The 20,019-nt window shown below is 41.5% G+C and overlaps 1 protein-coding gene across 2 annotated transcripts in view; it reads left to right on the top strand.

The window, feature by feature from the left end:
- The window catches only part of tle5 (TLE family member 5, transcriptional modulator), a 45,961-nt gene extending 33,601 nt beyond the window's left edge, over positions 1–12,360 (top strand). The window contains exons 4-7 of one of the 2 annotated variants that reach the window (XM_059340769.1): positions 2,024–2,068; positions 7,149–7,211; positions 8,041–8,115; positions 9,599–12,360. In XM_059340769.1, coding sequence (XP_059196752.1) covers positions 2,024–2,068; positions 7,149–7,211; positions 8,041–8,115; positions 9,599–9,826 — 411 coding nt within the window. In that variant the 3' untranslated portion in view covers positions 9,827–12,360. The remainder of the gene's footprint in view (positions 1–2,023; positions 2,069–7,148; positions 7,212–8,040; positions 8,116–9,598) is intronic. The other variant, XM_059340770.1, reaches the window with a different exon arrangement.
- The last annotated feature ends 7,659 nt before the right edge of the window (positions 12,361–20,019 follow it).

A 20,019-nucleotide genomic window follows, 5' to 3' on the forward strand; every position in this document is an offset into this window, starting at 1 on the left:
CCATTAAGTGCACTGAAGCTTGCAGCTATTTTGGCCCAAAAAGTCTTATTTTCCCTAGGACTGCAAGCTGTCCCATCTTTTTTTTTTTTTTAGTTTTTTTTAAGGACACTGCTTTGTTTCAAGTTAATTTTGTGAGCTAATAAGAGCATGTGCCAAAACAAAACACTGAGAGAAACCAGACAAAGATGTATGCATGCAAAGATTAATTGTATGATAGATGTGGAAGTTAAGTTCAGTCAGTCTGTGTTTGCTGTTCTGTTTAGGTTTTTCTTTCTATTTCTTGCGAAAATTAACAATATGAGAAAAGGAGAAAAGAGGATGCAGAATTATTCAGATTTTTTCCAGGTCTATTTCAGGATGTCAGTGGTCCAGGTTGATAAACAGTGTTGCCTACCTGCAAGTGACAAATCTGCATCAATAGAAAGGTGGATGTACTCAGATTCACTGCCTCATCACAGCTGCAGGTCTGCCGTTTTCATGTTTGGAGCGACACATGCAGCTCCCCGTTTTACTATTATGCTGGATCTACTTTAGTGGCAGCAGCTTGAGTCTCTGAAGTGTGCAAGTCCACTTGTTAATGTACATTAACACCTCTAAGTGGTCAGACAACTCTCTAAAAGCTTTTGATGGAAGCTGAAAAAAAATCCGAAAATGGAACCTGTTCTGAAAACTTAAATGATGGACGAAAGTCTCGAAAGTCGTTAGTGTGTAGATGCAAGTGACACAACAGAAGGTTGTATTTATTTTTAAATGTGCAACAATTTTGCACAAAAATATGGGCTTGGTTTGCAGAGCCAGTAAAACACTTCTGCAATATATTTTACTTTTTGGCTGTTTATGCAGCGTTTGTTCAAACTTCTTTTAAAAGTAACATCCGTAATTGAGAATGTGGTACTTGTAAATGGAAGTGAGAACCAGGTTTTACTCTAATTATGTCCAAACTGTTTAGGAAAACTTGCTGTCGTTTGGGGTCATCAAAGGTTTCATTTGTAATATTTATATTTTTATATTTTTCCCTTGAAATACAAAGAGATTTCCTCAGTCGAAACCATCCTCAAAATAGGCTCAAAATGTTGCGATAAAATTGAGCTATGAATGCAATATAGCTTATCCCTCCTCCTTCACTCACACACTCCCTGTGCACCTGCATGCACAAACACACACACATAGACACACCAAACACACACACACACACACACACACAAACACACAAACGCACACACATTTTCAATTGCACTTCTACTCCATCAGTGGCAGGCCCGGCCTTGTATCCCCACAACGACCACCCCCCTCCCCCCCACTCCTTCTCCTAATAGCATATCAGGTTGCCCCACTCCCCCGGCCAGCGGCAGCACCTCCATTTCCCCAGCGCTGTAATTACTTTAGGGAGCTTCCACGTGGGCGCGAGCAGCTACAGAGAAAAAAGGAGAAAGAGTGTGTGTTTAGCGTGTCTGGTGTGTCTGTGTATGTGTGTGCACATGCTCTCACGCACAAGATCGTGACAGTGTGATATTGAATGGAAAACAATGGCGTGTGCGTGTGAGTGATAGCAAGCGACTGACAGAAATGTGAGTGTGTGTGTGTGTGTGTGTGTGAGAGAGAGAGGGAGATCTGTGTGTTGTTTGTTTTCCAGTGACAGAGCCAGTCCCCCCTGCAGACAGAGTGGGTGATTAACAGGGTTGACGCCTAGAGGGTGGCCCTCTCATTAACACTGAACTCACACACACACACACACACACACACACACACACACTCTTTCTCTCTCTCTCATAACAGAGGCTTTTTCTCTACTCTTGCCTTTTTCTCTCTCAATTTCCTTTCCTATTTGTAGCCGTGTGTCTTCTCTTCTTTTTGTATGTGTGCATTAGGGGTGTTTGTGAGTGGGACTACATTTAGAGTTATTAAGATGTGTGCACGTTGACTTGAAGGATACGTCAAATTTTGTTCTTTATTATTCTTTATTCTATTTGATGGATGCCTGTGTTAACGTTTTCTTTTTCTCTTCCTCTCGCTTCCTTTCCAGTACTATGAGATGTCCTACGGGCTCAATATTGAGATGCACAAACAGGTGAGTCTGCATATAATAATTTTAGCATCAAAGAACTCTTCTGCTCCCGTCACATAACCACAGTGAAGGTTGCATTTTATGCATGTGACACATGGAATCAAAACGATCAGGTGTTTTTGCCTCCGTAGTTGATAAAAGCTGTTTGTACTTTGTCCTTGTACTGTGTGTGCTAGTTTAGACTATGAAACTCTCTGTAAAATATAATTGTAAAAGGTACATGTTCCGGATGTCTGTGCACCAGTATGCCTCAGAATCATTTCTGGGTGCATTTTGAAAGCAGAATTTTAAGTATTAAATAGCTGGAAACAATTTCCAACAGTTAAGGTAGCAAAGTTAGCAGAGTTATGCCCCTTTCACACAAAATCCAGTGGTGGGGTGAAAGATATCATTAATCCCATTCATCAGAGTGGGTAGTATGTTTGGGCTGTGCCGGTTGTGTGAATCAATTTTGTTTCCGAGAAAATACGTTTTTCGTCAGTTTGTGGTGGCAAACGGCTGTTAACATTACAGTAGCCATGACGTTATTGCAACGGAGAAGCCAAAGAGAAGTCTTGAGAACTTTGTAAGCGATGAGGAAAACACTGCTTTCTTTGGCATAACTTCACTCTGTGACATACCTGTCTACCAGGTGTGCATTAAGTATATTCCCTTTGATGTGCTATGGAGAAACCAGCAGGCGTGACACATTAGATCGGCAGCAGTTTCAAATTGTTGTCAATAAAGAAACGATGCACCACACTGAATTTGTTGAATTAATCCAATGCAGTGTGCAAGTGTTTGTTTTTGTTATTTTTCTTTTTCGGACAGCATCATTTTAAACTTGGCAATTGGACGACGTTCCAAGGACTACCAGTCCTTCATCACAGTTCATCATTGCAGTTGATTGTGCCAATGATTGAACCGGAGGAGTTTTTGTGGCCACCAAAACCTTGGAGGTGTTCCAGTTACTAGCAATTTAACGTCACCAATGCAAAAAAAACAAAAACTCCTCTTACTTTGTTATTGTGTTGAAGCTGACACAGCTGTGCATTCCCAACCTCCTTCTCCCACTGCACACCTGCAGCCCACTGATTGGCAGGTGTGAATTACAGAGATAATCTCAGCTCACTTTGGAAGTGTTCGGAGACATTTGAATGATGTCACCTGAGGCTGTGTGTGGAGATGGAGGCGCCAAGGGGGTTGGCTTTTCTGCTGTTGCCAAATCAGATTTAGTTCACTCTATTTTATCATTTCCTTCTTGGAACGTTTAGTTTAGTTTGAAGATACTGATGTGGCAACAAATACTAAATTATACAGTGATTACTACAAGCAGTAAATCATAGAAACCTTCTCTCCAAATCTTCAGTGAAGACAGTGCAGCTAGAATCTGTTGGCCATTTTGACAAAGGAAAGAAATTGCAAGGGAGGGGTGAGAAGCCGATATCCATACATCAGTTTGTGTGGCTGAAGCTGGGGGAGTAATTTATGCTCAGCCTGTAGGAGGGAGAGAGCGATGGGCCTCCAAAGGGCCAGCCCTTATCGGTGACCTCATCTGGCGCTGCCCGTCCACACACACAAGCACACACACTGTCTTATGATTGACGGCGCACACTGACAGCCATATTGGGAGAAGCGAGTATGCTTTGACAAATGGACACACACACACACACACACACACAGAGAAGTAGCAGCTCCCATGATTTAAAGACCTTCACTGATATGCACCCACACAAACACAGAGGTACACACATACACACAGGCTGATACAGGCAAGCACACACACTGAGTCTTTTGTGTGCAGTTCATCCCACCTTTTCCCTTATCTGACAGGGATGAAATTCACATTCGCAAGTGTTGTTGCGCGTGTGTTGTTTCAAACGTGTGTGTGTGTGTGTGTGTGTGTGTCCAGAAGTCATTGTGTGATATTGTACATATTCTCGTGCACCTTCCTATTGGCTGTCTGCAATTAAAAATAATGTGTATGTGTGGGTTGAGACTGCCTGCACAAGCATTCATGTGTATGTGTCCCCTTCTATTAGCGCATATGCTCGTATATTTGTGTGTGTGCTAGTGGCACGCGTTCATAAGGAGTGGTGTGTGTATGTTGATGTGTGCTTCTGTTACAGTGTGTGTGTGTGTGTGTGCGCTGATGCTTTGTGCACAGTATGAGTGGGTGCGGAGAATCTCTAGTTCCATTAGAGAGTTGAAATTGAAGGGGATGTGTGGAAACGAGTGTCGAGGAGCATTCATGTCGAGGCCTATTGTGCACAGCCAGTCCCCCCGCCTCCACCACCTCCTCCTCCTCTTCTTCTCCTCCCTTTCCACCTCTGTCTCTATTTTCCTCTCTTTCTTTCTCTCTCGCACTCTCACACATTCAATTGCTCCCTCTTGATCACTCTGTCCCACTCAATTCAAAAAATGCCTCTCCACTCTGTCTGTTCACTCTCTCTCTCTCTCTCTCTCTCTCTCTCTCTCTCTCTCTCTCTCTCTCTCTCTCTCTCTCTCTCTCTCTCTCTCTCTCTGTTTCTCCCTGTTTTGTTTTGGTGAGGAGAAGCAAGGTTGAGTTGGGGATTGAACTGGGAATATGTTGAATGGAGCCACATTGTTGCTGGGTCCCTCTTTGTCTTTCTATTGTTCTGTTTTCTCACCATGTTTTTCCGCCTTTATATTTAATCATAAATGCGTGTCCCGCCTGACAACATAAACTCTTCATCTATGCTTTGTTCACGTTTTATATAGTGTGGGCGCTTTCATTGTGTGTCTAAATAATGTAAAAGCAGTCATCATTACACACATTGTACAGTATTCCCAATTCCCAACATATTCATCTGTAATGAGGGGACTTGTGCCTATCAGTTTAAGTGAAGAAGATCTTGTGACTTTTACTCTTCCTATGTGTGGTGGAAGAGGTATAAGTATTAATTAAAAAGCTAAAATGATATTGGTTAGTTGATTGGCTGAACATTTACCTTTTTATTTGCTTTTTTTGCTTTAGCTTTTTTTTTAAAATCTTATGTGACTTTAAATTGATTGTGTTTAAAACAAATATATAAACCAATGATATGTTAATCAAGTTGTCATATTGCAACGTGTCAGCATCCTAACATTACTTTATTACTAGAGAACGTCTCTCTCTCTGTTCACTGTAGAGCATGTGTGATGAAGCGAGGCAAAATAATCAATCAGGGACGGCGTTGTTTTAAAAATAAATAAGTCAATAAAAACAGAAGATTCTTAATTGGCTCACTAGATATACTTTGTCGGCTGTTAATATACCTGATAGCCCGCCCATCTATGAAACACTGTAACCAACGCTGTAATGCTGTCGGCAGGTTGCTGATGGAGGCTACTTTTTGATTTGCCAGAATGTGGCATAAAATCAGTGTTTTAACTGAACCGGACAAACAAAACCGGAAATCAACCCAATTTTAGTTGCTGGTTGAGTTAGAGCTTACTTGAATTACTTTCAATACAGTTGGGTAGTTTAATCTTCATCATATCATGTCCGGTGTTATTCCGGGCAGGAAGCAGTAGCACAAAACACTCAGATAGTGAAGCTCATTCAGGGAAAATTGAGGACACTCTGTGGAAGTCTGTGAAATGTTAGGTTTGTTTAGGCTGCTTTCCATGCTTCCCTCGAAACACATTTTAAATCAACTTAAACACTTTTTTGGATCCGTGCTTTCTTCCCACTTTGACTCTACTTTTCCAAATGACAAAAGATAAAGCTTATTTAAATTGGCAAAAGGCAGCGAAGACATCTCCAACAGCAATGCATTCAGTCTGTTGTACCTCCTTGATGTATTTGTCTAGTGTCCTAGCACACTTTTATTATTATGTATGCTTTATTTGCACACGTACAATGCTCTTGTCAGTGAATGTGTGCTCCAGTAGCACTTGAGGAAAGCTAGAAAGAAGCAGAGTAAAATGTAAAGGCAGGACAAAAGAGAGAAGGAAGCGTTCAGACAGATAAAAGCTGAGGGAGAGACACAGAGAGGAGGATAATAGAGAGTAGAGATAAAAGAAGAAACAGAAGCTGGGTTGGAAAAAAGAGAGCGAGAGGGAGGAGAGAGAGAGACGGCATAAAGGGCACTGAAAAAGAGGAAGAGCCATAGTTAGCATGGAACGAGTCCCGCAGAGACATTTTAGAGAGACATTTTAGAGATGTCAGGGAGTGTGTATGTGTAATGATGAGCGGATAGGAGTGAAGCGCTTGATGGGGAGCTGTGCTCTGCATGCCTAATGATTGTTAGGAGGGCCCCTCTCTCCTCATCGCGCCACGAATTAGGCTCTAACACAATTACTGCTGCTTTGCATATCTCAGACGGATTGGATGATTACCAACCAAATGTGATAATAGACCTGCATGTGAGAAAGATAGGGAACGTGCAAGACGAGGGCGAGGAAAGGGTGTGTATGCACATGCATGGGCGATTGTAACCGTGTATGTGCATGCATGCGTGTGTTTGCATGTATGTCCAATAGTTTGAGAAAGAGTATTAAGTACAAGCAACTTAATTAATGAGGTGAATAAAGGGATTCTGATATGCCTGGTGTTTGAGTGTGTGTGTGCATGCGTGTGTGTGTGTGTGTGTGTGTGTGTGCGCGTGTGTGATGGAAGATATGTGTGCTCCAGTTTGGGAAGGTCATAGCGGATGTTTCCCATACCGATGAGAGTATGGTTTGAATCTTGAGGGTTTAACGGATAAGTCTGGTGATATGCTATATTTTTTCTCGTTTATTTTCCCAAGAAATAAATATATTTATAAATGTGTAATTGACAATAAATGAATAGATAATCATTAATTGCATTATTTACACATATGACTGTACAATATACTGTGAAATGTGTAATGTCTTTAATGGAAAATCAAACCGGATCAGCACAGTCTTCGAAAGAGCACTGTCCAGCAGAATTATCTCGGAAATAGAAGTACTGGATCTGCAGTCTCTGTTGGCAGATACTTAATATGAAATGCTTTCTGAATGGGATCAGGGTGGAAAAAAACTTGATCTGGACATTTTGTATCTAGTTGACAGTAACAAAAACGTACAGTACCGCCAGTATCACCTGTTAACTAAAATATCTTTCCCTCCGCAGGCTGAGATAGTGAAGAGATTGAACGGGATCTGCGCACAAGTCCTCCCCTACCTGTCTCAGGAGGTAAGCACACTGACACAGAGACGTCACTAACCCTCTGACCCCCAGCACTATTCCTTACATCCTGGAATGAGATCACCCTCATTCCCGCCTCATTACCTCTCCACCTCCGTGACCCCTTGCTCAGCATCCCTCCTCTGCTCTCCACTTCTCTCCTCCCATCATTCATCATCACTCGCTTCCCGTGTTCCTTTCCACTTTTTACTTTATTCCTCCCTCCCCCACCCTTCTCTGCCATATTCAATCTGTCCTCCCAGTTTTCCCTACCCCCCTCCCTTTTTGACCTCCTCCTCCACTCCCCTCCTTCCCCTTAACCCTCCCTTCTTCTCCGCCGCCGCCTCCATCCCACTCCTCTTTCCCTTTATACATGTGTGTGTTTGTGTGTGTCAGAGTAATAAATGGTTGTGTGATTCAGATAAGCCGTGCTCTTATCTGCCCACCAGGGCGTTGACCTCCACCCATTACAGCACACCAGCCAACCATCCATTCACCGGTGTCACATAAGGCCTTTGTGTATTTGTCTGTGTGTGTGTGTGTGTGTGTGTGTGTGTGTGTGTGTGTGTGTGTATATATATATATGTGTGTGTGTGTGTGTTTGTGTGAGTCTGTGTATGTGTGTGTGTATATGACTGGATGAATAGCTGAATGGCCGGAGGGGGGGATGCATCACCAGAGAAGGTTGTCAGGTCTCTGTTGGGACTATTGATATTGATCTAACCTCTCCACCTCTCTCCCCCCAAACCCTCCTCTCCTTGTTTCTGTCTCGCTTTTATTGTCTCCCTCACTTTCCTTCCCTCGTTTTAACCCCCTCCACCCCACCCACCGCGTCCAGCACCAGCAGCAGGTCCTGGCAGCCATAGAGAGGGCCAAGCAGGTCACCCCCCCAGAGATGAACTCCATCATAAGGGTATGATGTTCCAGCCTGCAGCCCTGCATGAGTGTCTTTTCTTCTTGCTAGAGAGCACAATTTTTGATCATTATCACTGATTCTATTGTTTTGATTTAATGGCTGTCATTGATTGGCTTATAGTTTGTGAGAGTCTATATTAGGGATGTGATTTATCGCATTCAAGTCGACATTACAATGACCAATGCTTTTAGGTTTAGCTTCAGTCTTCTTGCATATGCAATTAGGAGCAATAGGAGGAGGCAGGGTTATATAATATAGGGTTACATATATTATGTTTCATCAAATATGATAAAAAACTTCCCAACTGTAGCTTTAATGTTCACACTGGGCCCTAGTCTTTGTTTTGAAATCAGTTGATCTATAATCATTAATTTAGTGGGATTAAATGATATGATACTTCTACTACATGTGCACATTTGCTCAATATAATAGCAACATTAGCTAGCTAAAATACTGAATCAATAAGGATGGGGCATTTGCCAGCTAGCTGTAATCCTTCATCTCTGTGGCGTTAATGTTAGCAAGCCACACTTTATCAATATAAGCCTTGTAGTCGCTAGTTTAGCTACTCCATCATTTTACCGGAGGTTTAGTATTAGCTAGCTGAGCCACTCCATCATTTTACTATGAGTCTGGTGTTAGCTAGCTTAGCCTATCCATCACTGTGATGCATGATTCAAAGAGACGTCTTGCCTTTGTCTTTGTGTCTACTGCTTTAGATGCAGAAGATACTGGTCTGTTTTTAGGACCGGACCTGCTCTTCTCAGCACGTTTTAATCAATTTTCTGATGCCCATCAATATCTTTTTTTCATAGCGGCTAATATCATATTTCATGAATACCAAAAGGACATTTAAAGCTCTGGCTCTGAATGTAAAGCAGAGCTGTTGACTTTGTAGGTGCAGCGTGTGCAGAATGGGGCAGTTAGATGCAGTTTACGAGAATTCAGTCCGGGCCGTCGTAAAATCATCCCACTGATGTGTCATGAGTCACGTCGAGTGTGTATTCAACTGAGGGCGATGAAAAAGAGCAGGCTTGCCAGTAACAATTTGTGATTGCGTACTTTAAAATGAAACATATGTATATCCCATGGTATTTTTTATGTGTTTTTTTATGTTATATTGTGGACCATGTGCTCTGTAAGGCAGTTTTTCCATTTTTTGGACGGGGTTTTCTCACTCACTTGTTTTCTTGGGGCTATATAGATTGGAAATTGCATCTGTTATAAATAAGTTATGTGTGCTGCAGACTTTCCATCTCCTGCCGAGCATGTATTTTAGCTGTGATATGTGCCTTCCATCTATGCTATTGTGCCTGAGCTATTAGCGCTGAGCCTCAGGGGTTATATATTAAACATAATTTGTGATGTATAATAGGCCTGTGCATTGCAGATTTTTGCATTTCCCTCTGTGTTTTGCAGTGATTTGTGTGTCGGGTCTACCCTGCTGTGCCTAAGTTGTGTCTGGTTGTCTTCCATGTAGCAGCAGCTCCAGGCTCACCAGCTGTCTCAGCTCCAGGGCCTGGCCCTGCCCATGACCCCCCTGCCGCTGGGCCTGAGCCAGCCGAGCCTCCCCGCCGTCACCACCTCCTCTGGTCTCTTCTCCCTCTCCTCCCTGCTGGCCTCCCAAGCCCAGCTGGCCAAGGAGGAGAAAGCATCGCGTGAAGGGGTCGACAGCCACCGTGAGGAGGACGGAGACAAGTCTGATTAGATGGTGTCCCAATTCAGCTCTGTTTTTGTCCAGAGACCTGAATCCCCAGATCTGAGCCTCCTTGGCCTACAGCCTCTCCCCTGGTCTCCCTCTCTCTGACCTTAGCAAACATGGGCTTCAATCCCATCAACACAGCTCCAGCTTCAGATCCCTAACCAACTCCCTCTAATGGGAGGGCTTTGGCACCTGCTCCTTACATCAGACTAGTCCTGATCGCCTCATATTTACCAAACATGGGTTGTTTCTTTCTACTCCTTTCTTTTTACCACCGTCAGAGTGTCTCCTGTGTCTTTTCTTCAAATACTTAAAAAAAAAAATGTGATTAAGCTTCACTTATTTTGCTTTTCTTTTTTTTTTAAATCAGGACTGCTTTCTATTTCTGTTCCTTCCTGCCTTCCTGTCGCTCTATCGCTCAGCTCTTATTCCTGTTTAGTTTCTGTTTTTTTTCTCCATGTGTCTCTTCCTCCCACTCTCACCCACCTCTTGCCTCTGTTCTAAGTAGGTCCTTGTTATGCAGGACTGATCTGCGAGACTGAAGGCACCGTACTGTAGGTGTTAAAACAGGCTAAATGTTAAACACAGGGATTCTTTGGCAAGCTGTAACACTGGTTTGACACAAGACAGGATTCCTACAAACTTAATTTTCATACAAACGGGGTCTGACAGAGATCCGTGGTGTTGATATTTTTTGGCAGTAGAAATCGCATGCATTCATTCCAAGCTACAAGTTGGCTTTGAGTTTAAACGGTTGATTGTTGTAGATCAGAAAAGTGTCTAAATAGTGCCCTGATGCCCCGTCTAAAGAGCAATGTCCCACACACATATCCACACAAACTTCCAAACCAAAAACTGCTGCTTCTAAAGCAGAATTGTTGTATTGAGAAGACATCTCCAGTCGAAAAACTAGAGATTTTTTGTTTAATCCTAAATTTATATTGAGAAAGGAAAAGCACCTTTTTAGGGTAAACCTTATGCTGAGAGGTGTCAGAGTAGATAACAAAACCACATTAGTAAGTAATCCCCCCCTACTTACAATCCTACTCTGACCCTGTGAGGTAGATAAATCTGCCCAGCACCTGAACTGAAAGGCAACGTTTTCTTCAGTAGTTAAATCAACAGAGATGCCGCTTGACTCCTGCACCGTCCCACCACCTTTTGCATCTTTAATGTGCACTAATATTAGAGCAGGCACGCAGGGGAGAGAGTGTGCATGTTGTGTGTTTGACAGCAGAGGGCAGTGTGTGTCTTCCTCCTCGCTGGGTTCAGAGCAAAACAAGGACAGGACAATGACAGAGTGCAGGCTGTGTCACATGGGGGAATGGCTTATTTATTCACTCTGTGTGTACTAACTTAATATACAGAGACGAGACTGGTGACATTAATCTCTGCATGCGGTTAGTCCCAGTCTCTGACATGATCGTGAGAACAGACCCGAGAAAAGTCTTGGGTCTGTTTTAAGAAACATCTCTGGACCCGTGCTTTGGATCTCCCTGTAAATTCAGAATTTCAATTCAATTTACATATACAGATCTGTCACATATCAGCCTACAACACTACATTATACGGGTGATTTAACACCTACGTACAACACTGAGTGAGAAATCTCCATGACCTAACAAAATTATATCAGTGCAGATCACACAGATGAAGCATAAGCGTCCTCCACAGCTGCTCTGATGAGTAAAAACTCCCCCTCAGCCTCACAGGCCCTGTTTTCAATTAGCCTGTCTGATTAGGTCTCTCGTCAGGTGGAATGTTGGCTGAAACTATGCTGGGAATAATGTGATTTCACCAAACTCTGTGTTCAAAAATCCCCACATTTGGGGCATCCAGGTGGCCCATTGGTTAATGTGCGTACCATATAATTGCTTACGTCATATAATTCTGGCAGATGTGCCCCACGCCCAAACAAAACTCCAGTCATGTGTGTAATTATAAAGTCCCGTGAAGGTTAAAAACACTGTGAATTGACCGTATAGTACTCTTTTTTCTTTTCTTTTTTCTTTAAAAAAAATATATGATTCTATTTCTTCAATGTAACTGAGTCTAAAAAAACACGAGTAATAACCCCCACTTAGCATATTTCCTGCAAAAAGTCTCTGGTCTTTTCTTGTACAGCTGCTGTGAAATGAATGAAGCCGCCTACAAGTGTGGCTGGAAATGTCGAGACAATAAAACGAATCTGACGAAAAATAATTGTGAAATCTAAAGACTACTTGTCCTAGATTGGGGGGTTAAAGTTGAGCCATTACGGTGACACTCGGACACCACACCCACCAACCCCACATCGTGTGAATGTGGCTTCACTACACAAACATGTTATTGTTTTGACTTTAATTCTTCCTTTGAAAATTTGTTTTCTCTTTTGTCTGGATTATCCACATCCAGAAACTTTTCTTTGGGTACTTCTTTGGATTTTTCGCTATAGGTTCCACCATATCCGTAGCTAGTGCTCTGTCACTTCCCGCCCCCTTTTTCTCTGGCTGATTGATGTTGAGCACCTAAAATTCACCTCGATGTGCCAGCGTGAGAAAGTTTTGACAGACACCAGAAGCCGCATCCATGTTCATTTGCCTTTCAGGCACTTATAAGTGAGAAATATCAGAGCATTCAGAAAGATCTTCTCAGTCCTAATTCGATGTGAATGTTACCTTTAGCATTACTTAGGTCAGGAACTGTAACTCCAACATGACAAACGCAGCATAACAGGAGCAGTGAAACCACTCAAAGTGTGAGGGAGATCCTAAGAAGAGGAAACATGCGTAAACCCGTGTCAGCTTTAACAGGTCGAGTAGCGGTCAACATGGCCTCATTAAACGTCTTCTCTCTACGACATGAGATAAAATTCAACATACAATACGATAGATTTCCAGCAATAGTAGCCCCAGTAGTGATTGGACCCCTGACCCTGGCTGTTGATCCCAAGAAAAAAAAAAAAGATTTCTAGCGGTATTTTCCAGTTTATGAAGTTTACATAAACCCCACACACATAGACAGACACAAACACACTTCTTAGCCTTCTCTCTCTGATTTAATAGCTACACTGTGAGAACAATTTGATGTAAAGTATGAAAAAAAAAAACAATTTGGAAAAACCAATGAAATTGATCTATGGCATGATGGTGATGGTGAAAAAAGCACATTTTATTGTTGAAGTAGTTCAGAAAACAAATGATACAGATTGCACGTTACAGCTTCAGACTCAACCTGTGTATCTTAAAGTTCAGACGACATGCTGTAGATGACTCCTTCGATGATGCCCGCGGTTGTGTATGTATGTGGATACATAAGCGAGGTGTGTATAAACAGTTGTACAGGTTTGATACACACAGAGATGAAATGCGTTGCTGTTCGTACTAAAGCTAACATGCTATTCTGCTTGTGAATTAAGCTCGCAGCACATCGTCCTCCCACACTGTATGTGTCTAGCTACATACTGTAATCGTCATAGTGATATGCAGAGCGTGTAGACAAAGCCACACACACACACAAACACACACACATCAATGCATGTCTGCAGGGGAACCGAGATTGATTTCTTTCTAGTGGAGACATTTTTTTTTTTCAAAAGAATGTTTGGTCCAAACTTTATGTGATCAATGCACTTGTTTTTTTTCCGTTTTTTTTCCTCTCTTTGTTTTTAAGTATTAATCGATATGAACTAGAATGAGAGTTACAAAGCTGACGTTATAAACATACAAATGAAATTCTATGTATTTGTTAAAGTAGTTGGAGGCACTCGCCTCTGTATACAGTTATACATAGAAAGCTTTATGTGTATATAGCTGCATCTTTCTTGTATGTCCTGGATGATTCTTGTGCTATTGTGTTACAAAACTGATGTGACACCAGGGGGGAAACTGCAGTACGTTGACCTTATGCCCTTTGACCTTTTCCCTCTTCTCCAACCCCTCCTTTCCCTTTACCCCCACATCCCACCTTCCCAACTTTTTGCCCCCATAGCGTGAAGCATTGTAAGCGTTTTGAGCTTTGTAAAGGTCTTTTTTTAAATACTTATTTTGTGCATAATGTAAAACCTGAAAGTGTGTACTTTGGCAAAAAAAATGTTTTGTGTCTGAAATCATAGCTTCATTAAAACAAAAACAAAAAAAAGAAACTATAAAAAAAAAGTACAACAAACATTTACTATAAATAATATGAAATGTTCTGCAGTAAGGAAGGACTTCTGGTGCCTTACAAATAAAGTCAATCAAGTCATAAAAAAAGTTCCTGCTCTTCTGTGACTCTATGAATGGCAATGCATGATTTGTGATCACGCCTTTACTGTGACTGATTAATTAATCAAATTTTGTTTCCACAGCTTTTTTTGGGTCACATTTTAACCCTTAAAAGACTGCCATAACATCACTACTTCACCAGACATAAAAAAAGTACTTATTAAAAACGTTAAATAACTCAAGAAGCTTTAAATTGTGCCTGAATCATAAAATTCTCAGCTGTTCAAGGCAATTTGATGCCTGATTTACAGTGTGTGCTGCACAAGATTTGAAAATGTATATTACTTACACAATGTGGAAGATGACATCGACCAAAATATAAGACAGCACCAAAACTTATTGTCACATTATATAAAAACACAGGGCAATATACAATAAATGGCTGTAACTCACTTGCTAAATGGTGGATTTGCAGCAAACTTCACATAAAGCTCCAAAAAACACCTAAATGGTTTTTTTATAATGTCACATATGGTGCATGCATGATGGTGACTTTGTATTACACTAACTCATATGATGAATAACACTTGATACTGACTTACACAATAAGCTCAGGATTGGCAAAAATATAAAACCAGGTGTTTCTTTGTCTGTGGAGGCTTTGAGGTACACTCACTCTGGTTCCTACAGGAACCATGGTGAACTTTATTTATGACTGTCCAGGCAGAAGTCTCCAATTAAAGGTGAGCACTGCAGCCTCTAAATGTTTTAACTCATTCTTTTTTTCAAAAGCATGCCAAATAAGATTTTGTTTAATATCCAATATTTTTGGCAGGCATTTGTTCCAGCTCCTCTAATAAAAGTATGAAAAACTACTTTTGCAGACATCTAAAACTTAGGAGAGGAGAGGTAGGTGTTCCATCACAGCTCTTATCTTTGATTTCTGGTTGAAGTTAATGAAAGTGAAAATAGACCCTTTCACAGTGGCATCTTTTCCGATTTTTAACTTAACCAAGTAGTTTTGTTGCCTAAATTGGCAAAAAAAATCCTTGAAACTAACAAATTCCTCTTGCAAACCTCAATGTGGAGGTTGTTCTTGTTCACTTTACTTAAGAGTAATGCATCATAATTCATATATAACCTGGTAATGTAAACAACCACAAGTTTCCAAACCCTCACACAACTTGTGCAGTATAATCAGAGTCTCATTTATCCAGTTGTGTGCTCAGTACTTCCCAAACGTGCATTTTTGCTCAAACCCTACTATTTAAAACGTGTACAAGCACATGACTGCATAAATGAGACTTGGATTATACTGCACAAGTTCAGTTCTATTAGAATTTTCTCAGTTTTCTTCCGATAATTTTGGCACGTGAAAAATTCAAGGTAATATTAGGGGGGATAATTAATATACAAATGACAATGTTGTTGTTAGGGGTGGGCGATATGGCCCAGAAGATTATCATGATATTTCAGAGTATTTTTGCAATAACAATATTACTGATGATATCATAACAAACGTAGACCAACCAAACGCTGAACAAGACATTTTTACAGAACAAAAACAAATAAACTTTCATTAGGTGAAAATACAGTGTAAAAGGGTCAAAGTTATGAGACCAAACCAGTAAACGTCCTTTTTTATATATCTATATAAGGTTATATATAACTTTATTGACACGTTGCCGTGGATACACATTGTTCCGCTTCTCTCCTGATGAAGCTCGCCTTCTTAGTGACCTGTCAATCAAAGGTAGCCACGCCTCAAATCATACGATTCTTTATCTTCTATTTTCTTCTGAATGGGACCATTATTAGAACTATTAACATCAAATTGTCTTGAAGAAGATTTTTTACTAGCGATTGAGACTAGTGTTGTCCTAAAAAAAATTCTGAGGTAATAAATTAAGTGAGAGGTCTCATTTTGCACTGAAATGAATGGACATTTCTTTTGCAGCAAAACTTAGCACCCCCTGCTGGAATTTTCGGTAGAATGCAGCTTGAGGCACTTCCTGGTTGGCCTCCATGCCTGGAATGCAAGCGCATGTCTCGGAGGAGGAGGGAAAGATGAACGATTATATTATGAATAGTGTACATGTACTTTCAGTAGCTTGAAATGTGAAGTTGGCACAGCACATGAGACTCGGACAGGCTGCCACAGTCAAGGTAATTAATAGGAAATCCATATGCCACTAGTCAAGAAGTAGGAATGTTTCCAATATCATTTTTTTTTTACCCATAAAAAATATACCGGTATAATGGCACACCCCTAGTTGTGGTGAAGTATTTCTTTCAAGGATTATATTTAAAAGAATGAACTTTAATCTAAATTTAAAGTATGATATGGGCTACAAAATGGTCGATAAAATGTATATTTAACGAGGTAAAACATGCAAAACCACTAAAGTGTTCTTTTGTCATTCTTCAGAAAGACTGATTTGTTGTGAGTAAACCAATTGAGTTACAGATGCAACAGGACTAAAGACTAATACTGTTAGCGTGCCAGGTTCTCAGTAATTTTTCCTAAATCTTGTAGCATAAACATGAGTTGGCATGATGTTGTTTGTCTTTTGGGGGCTAAAATTCACCACAAGAGCACATTGGTTTCATCAGATTATATTTGGATTCATGCCAATCTAAGTGTCCCTATCATCTTTCTTTAAGACCTATGACAGGACCATTGTTTTCAAATCCAACTTTTTTTTAGTTTAGGACAGAAAGATGAATTCAGACAGGATCTCTTCTGCCTGCCTGAGGGTTTCCTGTAGTTCACATCAGATCCACCAGGAGGAAGTGTTGATTTAGGTTTCCCAGCACCTGCACTCAGAAAGCAGCAGGTAATTTCTCTGAGGTATTCTCTCATGTGCTTCAGTGTTTGTGTGTCACATTTGAGAGGGAGCTTCCTGTTCTTTTGGCTGCGTTGATGAAGGTTTATCTATTCAGCGCCGCATGTATCCAGAATTGATGTGACATCTCGGAGACGGTGGATCACGGCCTGTTTGGCACCTGCGCGTAATCCTCATTAGATGCTCTGTCTATTAGTCCTGAGACATAACTTGGTGTGTTGAATTCACAGCTCATTCATTCTCTGATGATAGGCAGATTAATGCACATGCAGTGGAGGGTTTTTTTTCTTTTTGTGTGTGAATGACAGCAGAACATCCTTCCTCCTCTATCCCCTTCTCGCTTTCTTTTTCTTCCTTCTGTTTGCCTTTCCCCTGTGTGTCCATGCAGCCATATGAGTGTGTGTGCCTGACTGTGTGTGTGTTCAGAGATAGAAAAGGGAAAGAAAAGGCTTGTGAAACCTCAGAGTTCCTGTGGTTGCAGCCCTCCTTCCTCTCTTCCTCCCTTCCTCTCTCTCTCGCTCTCCCTACAGACAGCTCTGGATCTGACACTTGAATAAATATGAAAGTGCCCTATTTTTTCTCTTTCTGTCTGAGGATTCACACGCTCCTCACAAGCAGCGACGCAGAGGCAGCAGAGGGGAGGTTTTCTCTCAACCAGTCTTTTTCTATAGAGCACATTAGAGCCTGTGGAAAAAAGATAAAGTGCTACAATCACACTTGAGTTGTTTAATTAGTGGCACCTTAAAGGATAATGCAGATGATATTCTGTATTTTTCTTATTGTTAACAAATCCTATTAAAAGACCAAATCCAACTATGAATTTATCCTACTAATAATTATTGCCTGATATACCGTATCCCTCTGAGTCATAGACTGCTGTCATAAAAACACATCAGTGACATGTAGTTTATTTTAAGTCATCCTCACATTCACCGTCCTGCACTAGTTACCATCCACGTCTGAAAAAAGTCCTTCATGCAGTTCAAACTACAGAGCTCAGCTGTTAATTATTTAAAGGCATACTGCAGGAATTCACACTGTTTGTACACAACATTCACACAAATCATCTGATTCACTTTTGGATTGGAACAAGCTTTGTCATCCGCATAAATGCATTTTCATGTGTGAGTCCACTTATAACTATAACCAGTCCACTTAGCCTCTCTGTCCCACTATAACCAGTCCACTTAGCCTCTCTGTCCTACTATAACCAGTCCACTTAGCCTCTCTGTCCCACTATAACCAGTCCACTTAGCCTCTCTGTCCCACTATAACCAGTCCACTCAGCCTCTCTGTCCCACTATAACCAGTCCACTTAGCCTCTCTGTCCCACTATAACCAGTCCCCTCAGCCTCTCTGTCCCACTATAACCAGTCCACTTAGCCTCTCTGTCCCACTATAACCAGTCCACTTAGCCTCTCTGTTCCACTATAACCAGTCCACTTAGCCTCTCTGTTCCACTATAACCAGTCCAATCACCCTCACTGCCCCACTATAACCAGTCCACTTAGCCTCTCTGTCCCACTAAAACCAGTCCACTCAGCCTCTCTGTTCCACTATAACCAGTCCACTTAGCCTCTCTGTCCCACTATAACCAGTCCACTTAGCCTCTCTGTCCCACTATAACCAGTCCACTTAGCCTCTCTGTCCCACTATAACCAGTCCACTCAGCCTCTCTGTCCCACTATAACCAGTCCACTTAGCCTCTCTGTTCCACTATAACCAGTCCACTTAGCCTCTCTGTCCCACTATAACCAGTCCACTTAGCCTCTCTGTTCCACTATAACCAGTCCACTCAGCCTCTCTGTCCCACTATAACCAGTCCCCTCAGCCTCTCTGTCCCACTATAACCAGTCCACTTAGCCTCTCTGTCCCACTATAACCAGTCCACTCAGCCTCTCTGTCCCACTATAACCAGTCCACTAAGCCTCTCTGTCCCACTATAACCAGTCCACTCAGCCTCTCTGTCCCACTATAACCAGTCCACTGAGCCTCTCTGTCCCACTATAACCAGTCCACTCAGCCTCTCTGTCCCACTATAACCAGTCCACTTAACCTCTCTGTCCCACTATAACCAGTCCACTCAGCCTCTCTGTCCCACTATAACCAGTCCACTCAGCCTCTCTGTCCCACTATAACCAGTCCACTCAGCCTCTCTGTCCCACTATAACTAGAGTGCTCAGAGGATGACACCCAGATATGTTCTTAACACAATATAATTAATAGATTGATAGATTTCCAAGGAAAACAGACAGAGTGGCAGAGTGCAGGGTCTCTGCCACACACTTTCAGTGTCCCTCTCGACACAAACAAAAAGTGAAAGTTTATTTCTCTGACTCAGTTTTTAAGATCTGTGCTTACAGTAGGTATATATTTGAGAGGCGGCCTGTTGATTTGGGTCTTTTGTCGTGGGATTTGTCGACCATAACAAAATTGTGAAGACTAGAAATCTTGTTGTTGGTGTTTTTATCCATCAATGCAAAAAGGAAAATGACATGTAATGCTATTTATCAATCTAGATTGTTTTATTGTGGGTTACAGAGTGTTGGAGACTTTGCATGTAGAGATGTCTCTCTTCTCTCAGATATGGTGCTCAAAATATACATAAGTCGGAATATGGAGTGTTAAAAAGACTGAAATCAATTAGTTATGTAGCTGGACTTTCGTGCATAGCTACGTCATGTCTATGTCATGCTTTATGTCTAACGACTTTTTAAACTATCTGTTGTGACACCTAATTACTTTTCCTGACCCTAACCATGTAGTTTTGTCAGTTAAATGAAACAAACCCAACAAAATGATTTGTTTCACTATCAGAATTTGCTCTGTTTGGTCTGATAACATTTGGAAAGTCTAGAAGAGAGAGCTGCATGGTTGATTCATTTTTATACCAACTCAAATTAGAGCTAAACCGAAAGTCAGCCAGCTAGGCAGACGGCAGTCTCTGGCCTGATGCCCTATGGACCCCACAGTGGAGAAGAGCCTTGGAAGATTATCTTATACACGGAAGTGTGGAACTTTTTTTTGCTTAATGCACCAATAAGCAACTTTCATAGGAATGAACAGGGCACTGTCTCCAACCCTGTATTCAGTTTTCTTTATACATCACAAGTTGTGTTTCCATCAACGAATATCTATGCACATTTTGAAGAGTCGCATGAGAAGAGCT

This window comes from Centropristis striata, chromosome 9 (assembly GCF_030273125.1).
Source record: "Centropristis striata isolate RG_2023a ecotype Rhode Island chromosome 9, C.striata_1.0, whole genome shotgun sequence".
In the NCBI taxonomy this organism is placed as follows: domain Eukaryota; kingdom Metazoa; phylum Chordata; class Actinopteri; order Perciformes; family Serranidae; genus Centropristis; species Centropristis striata.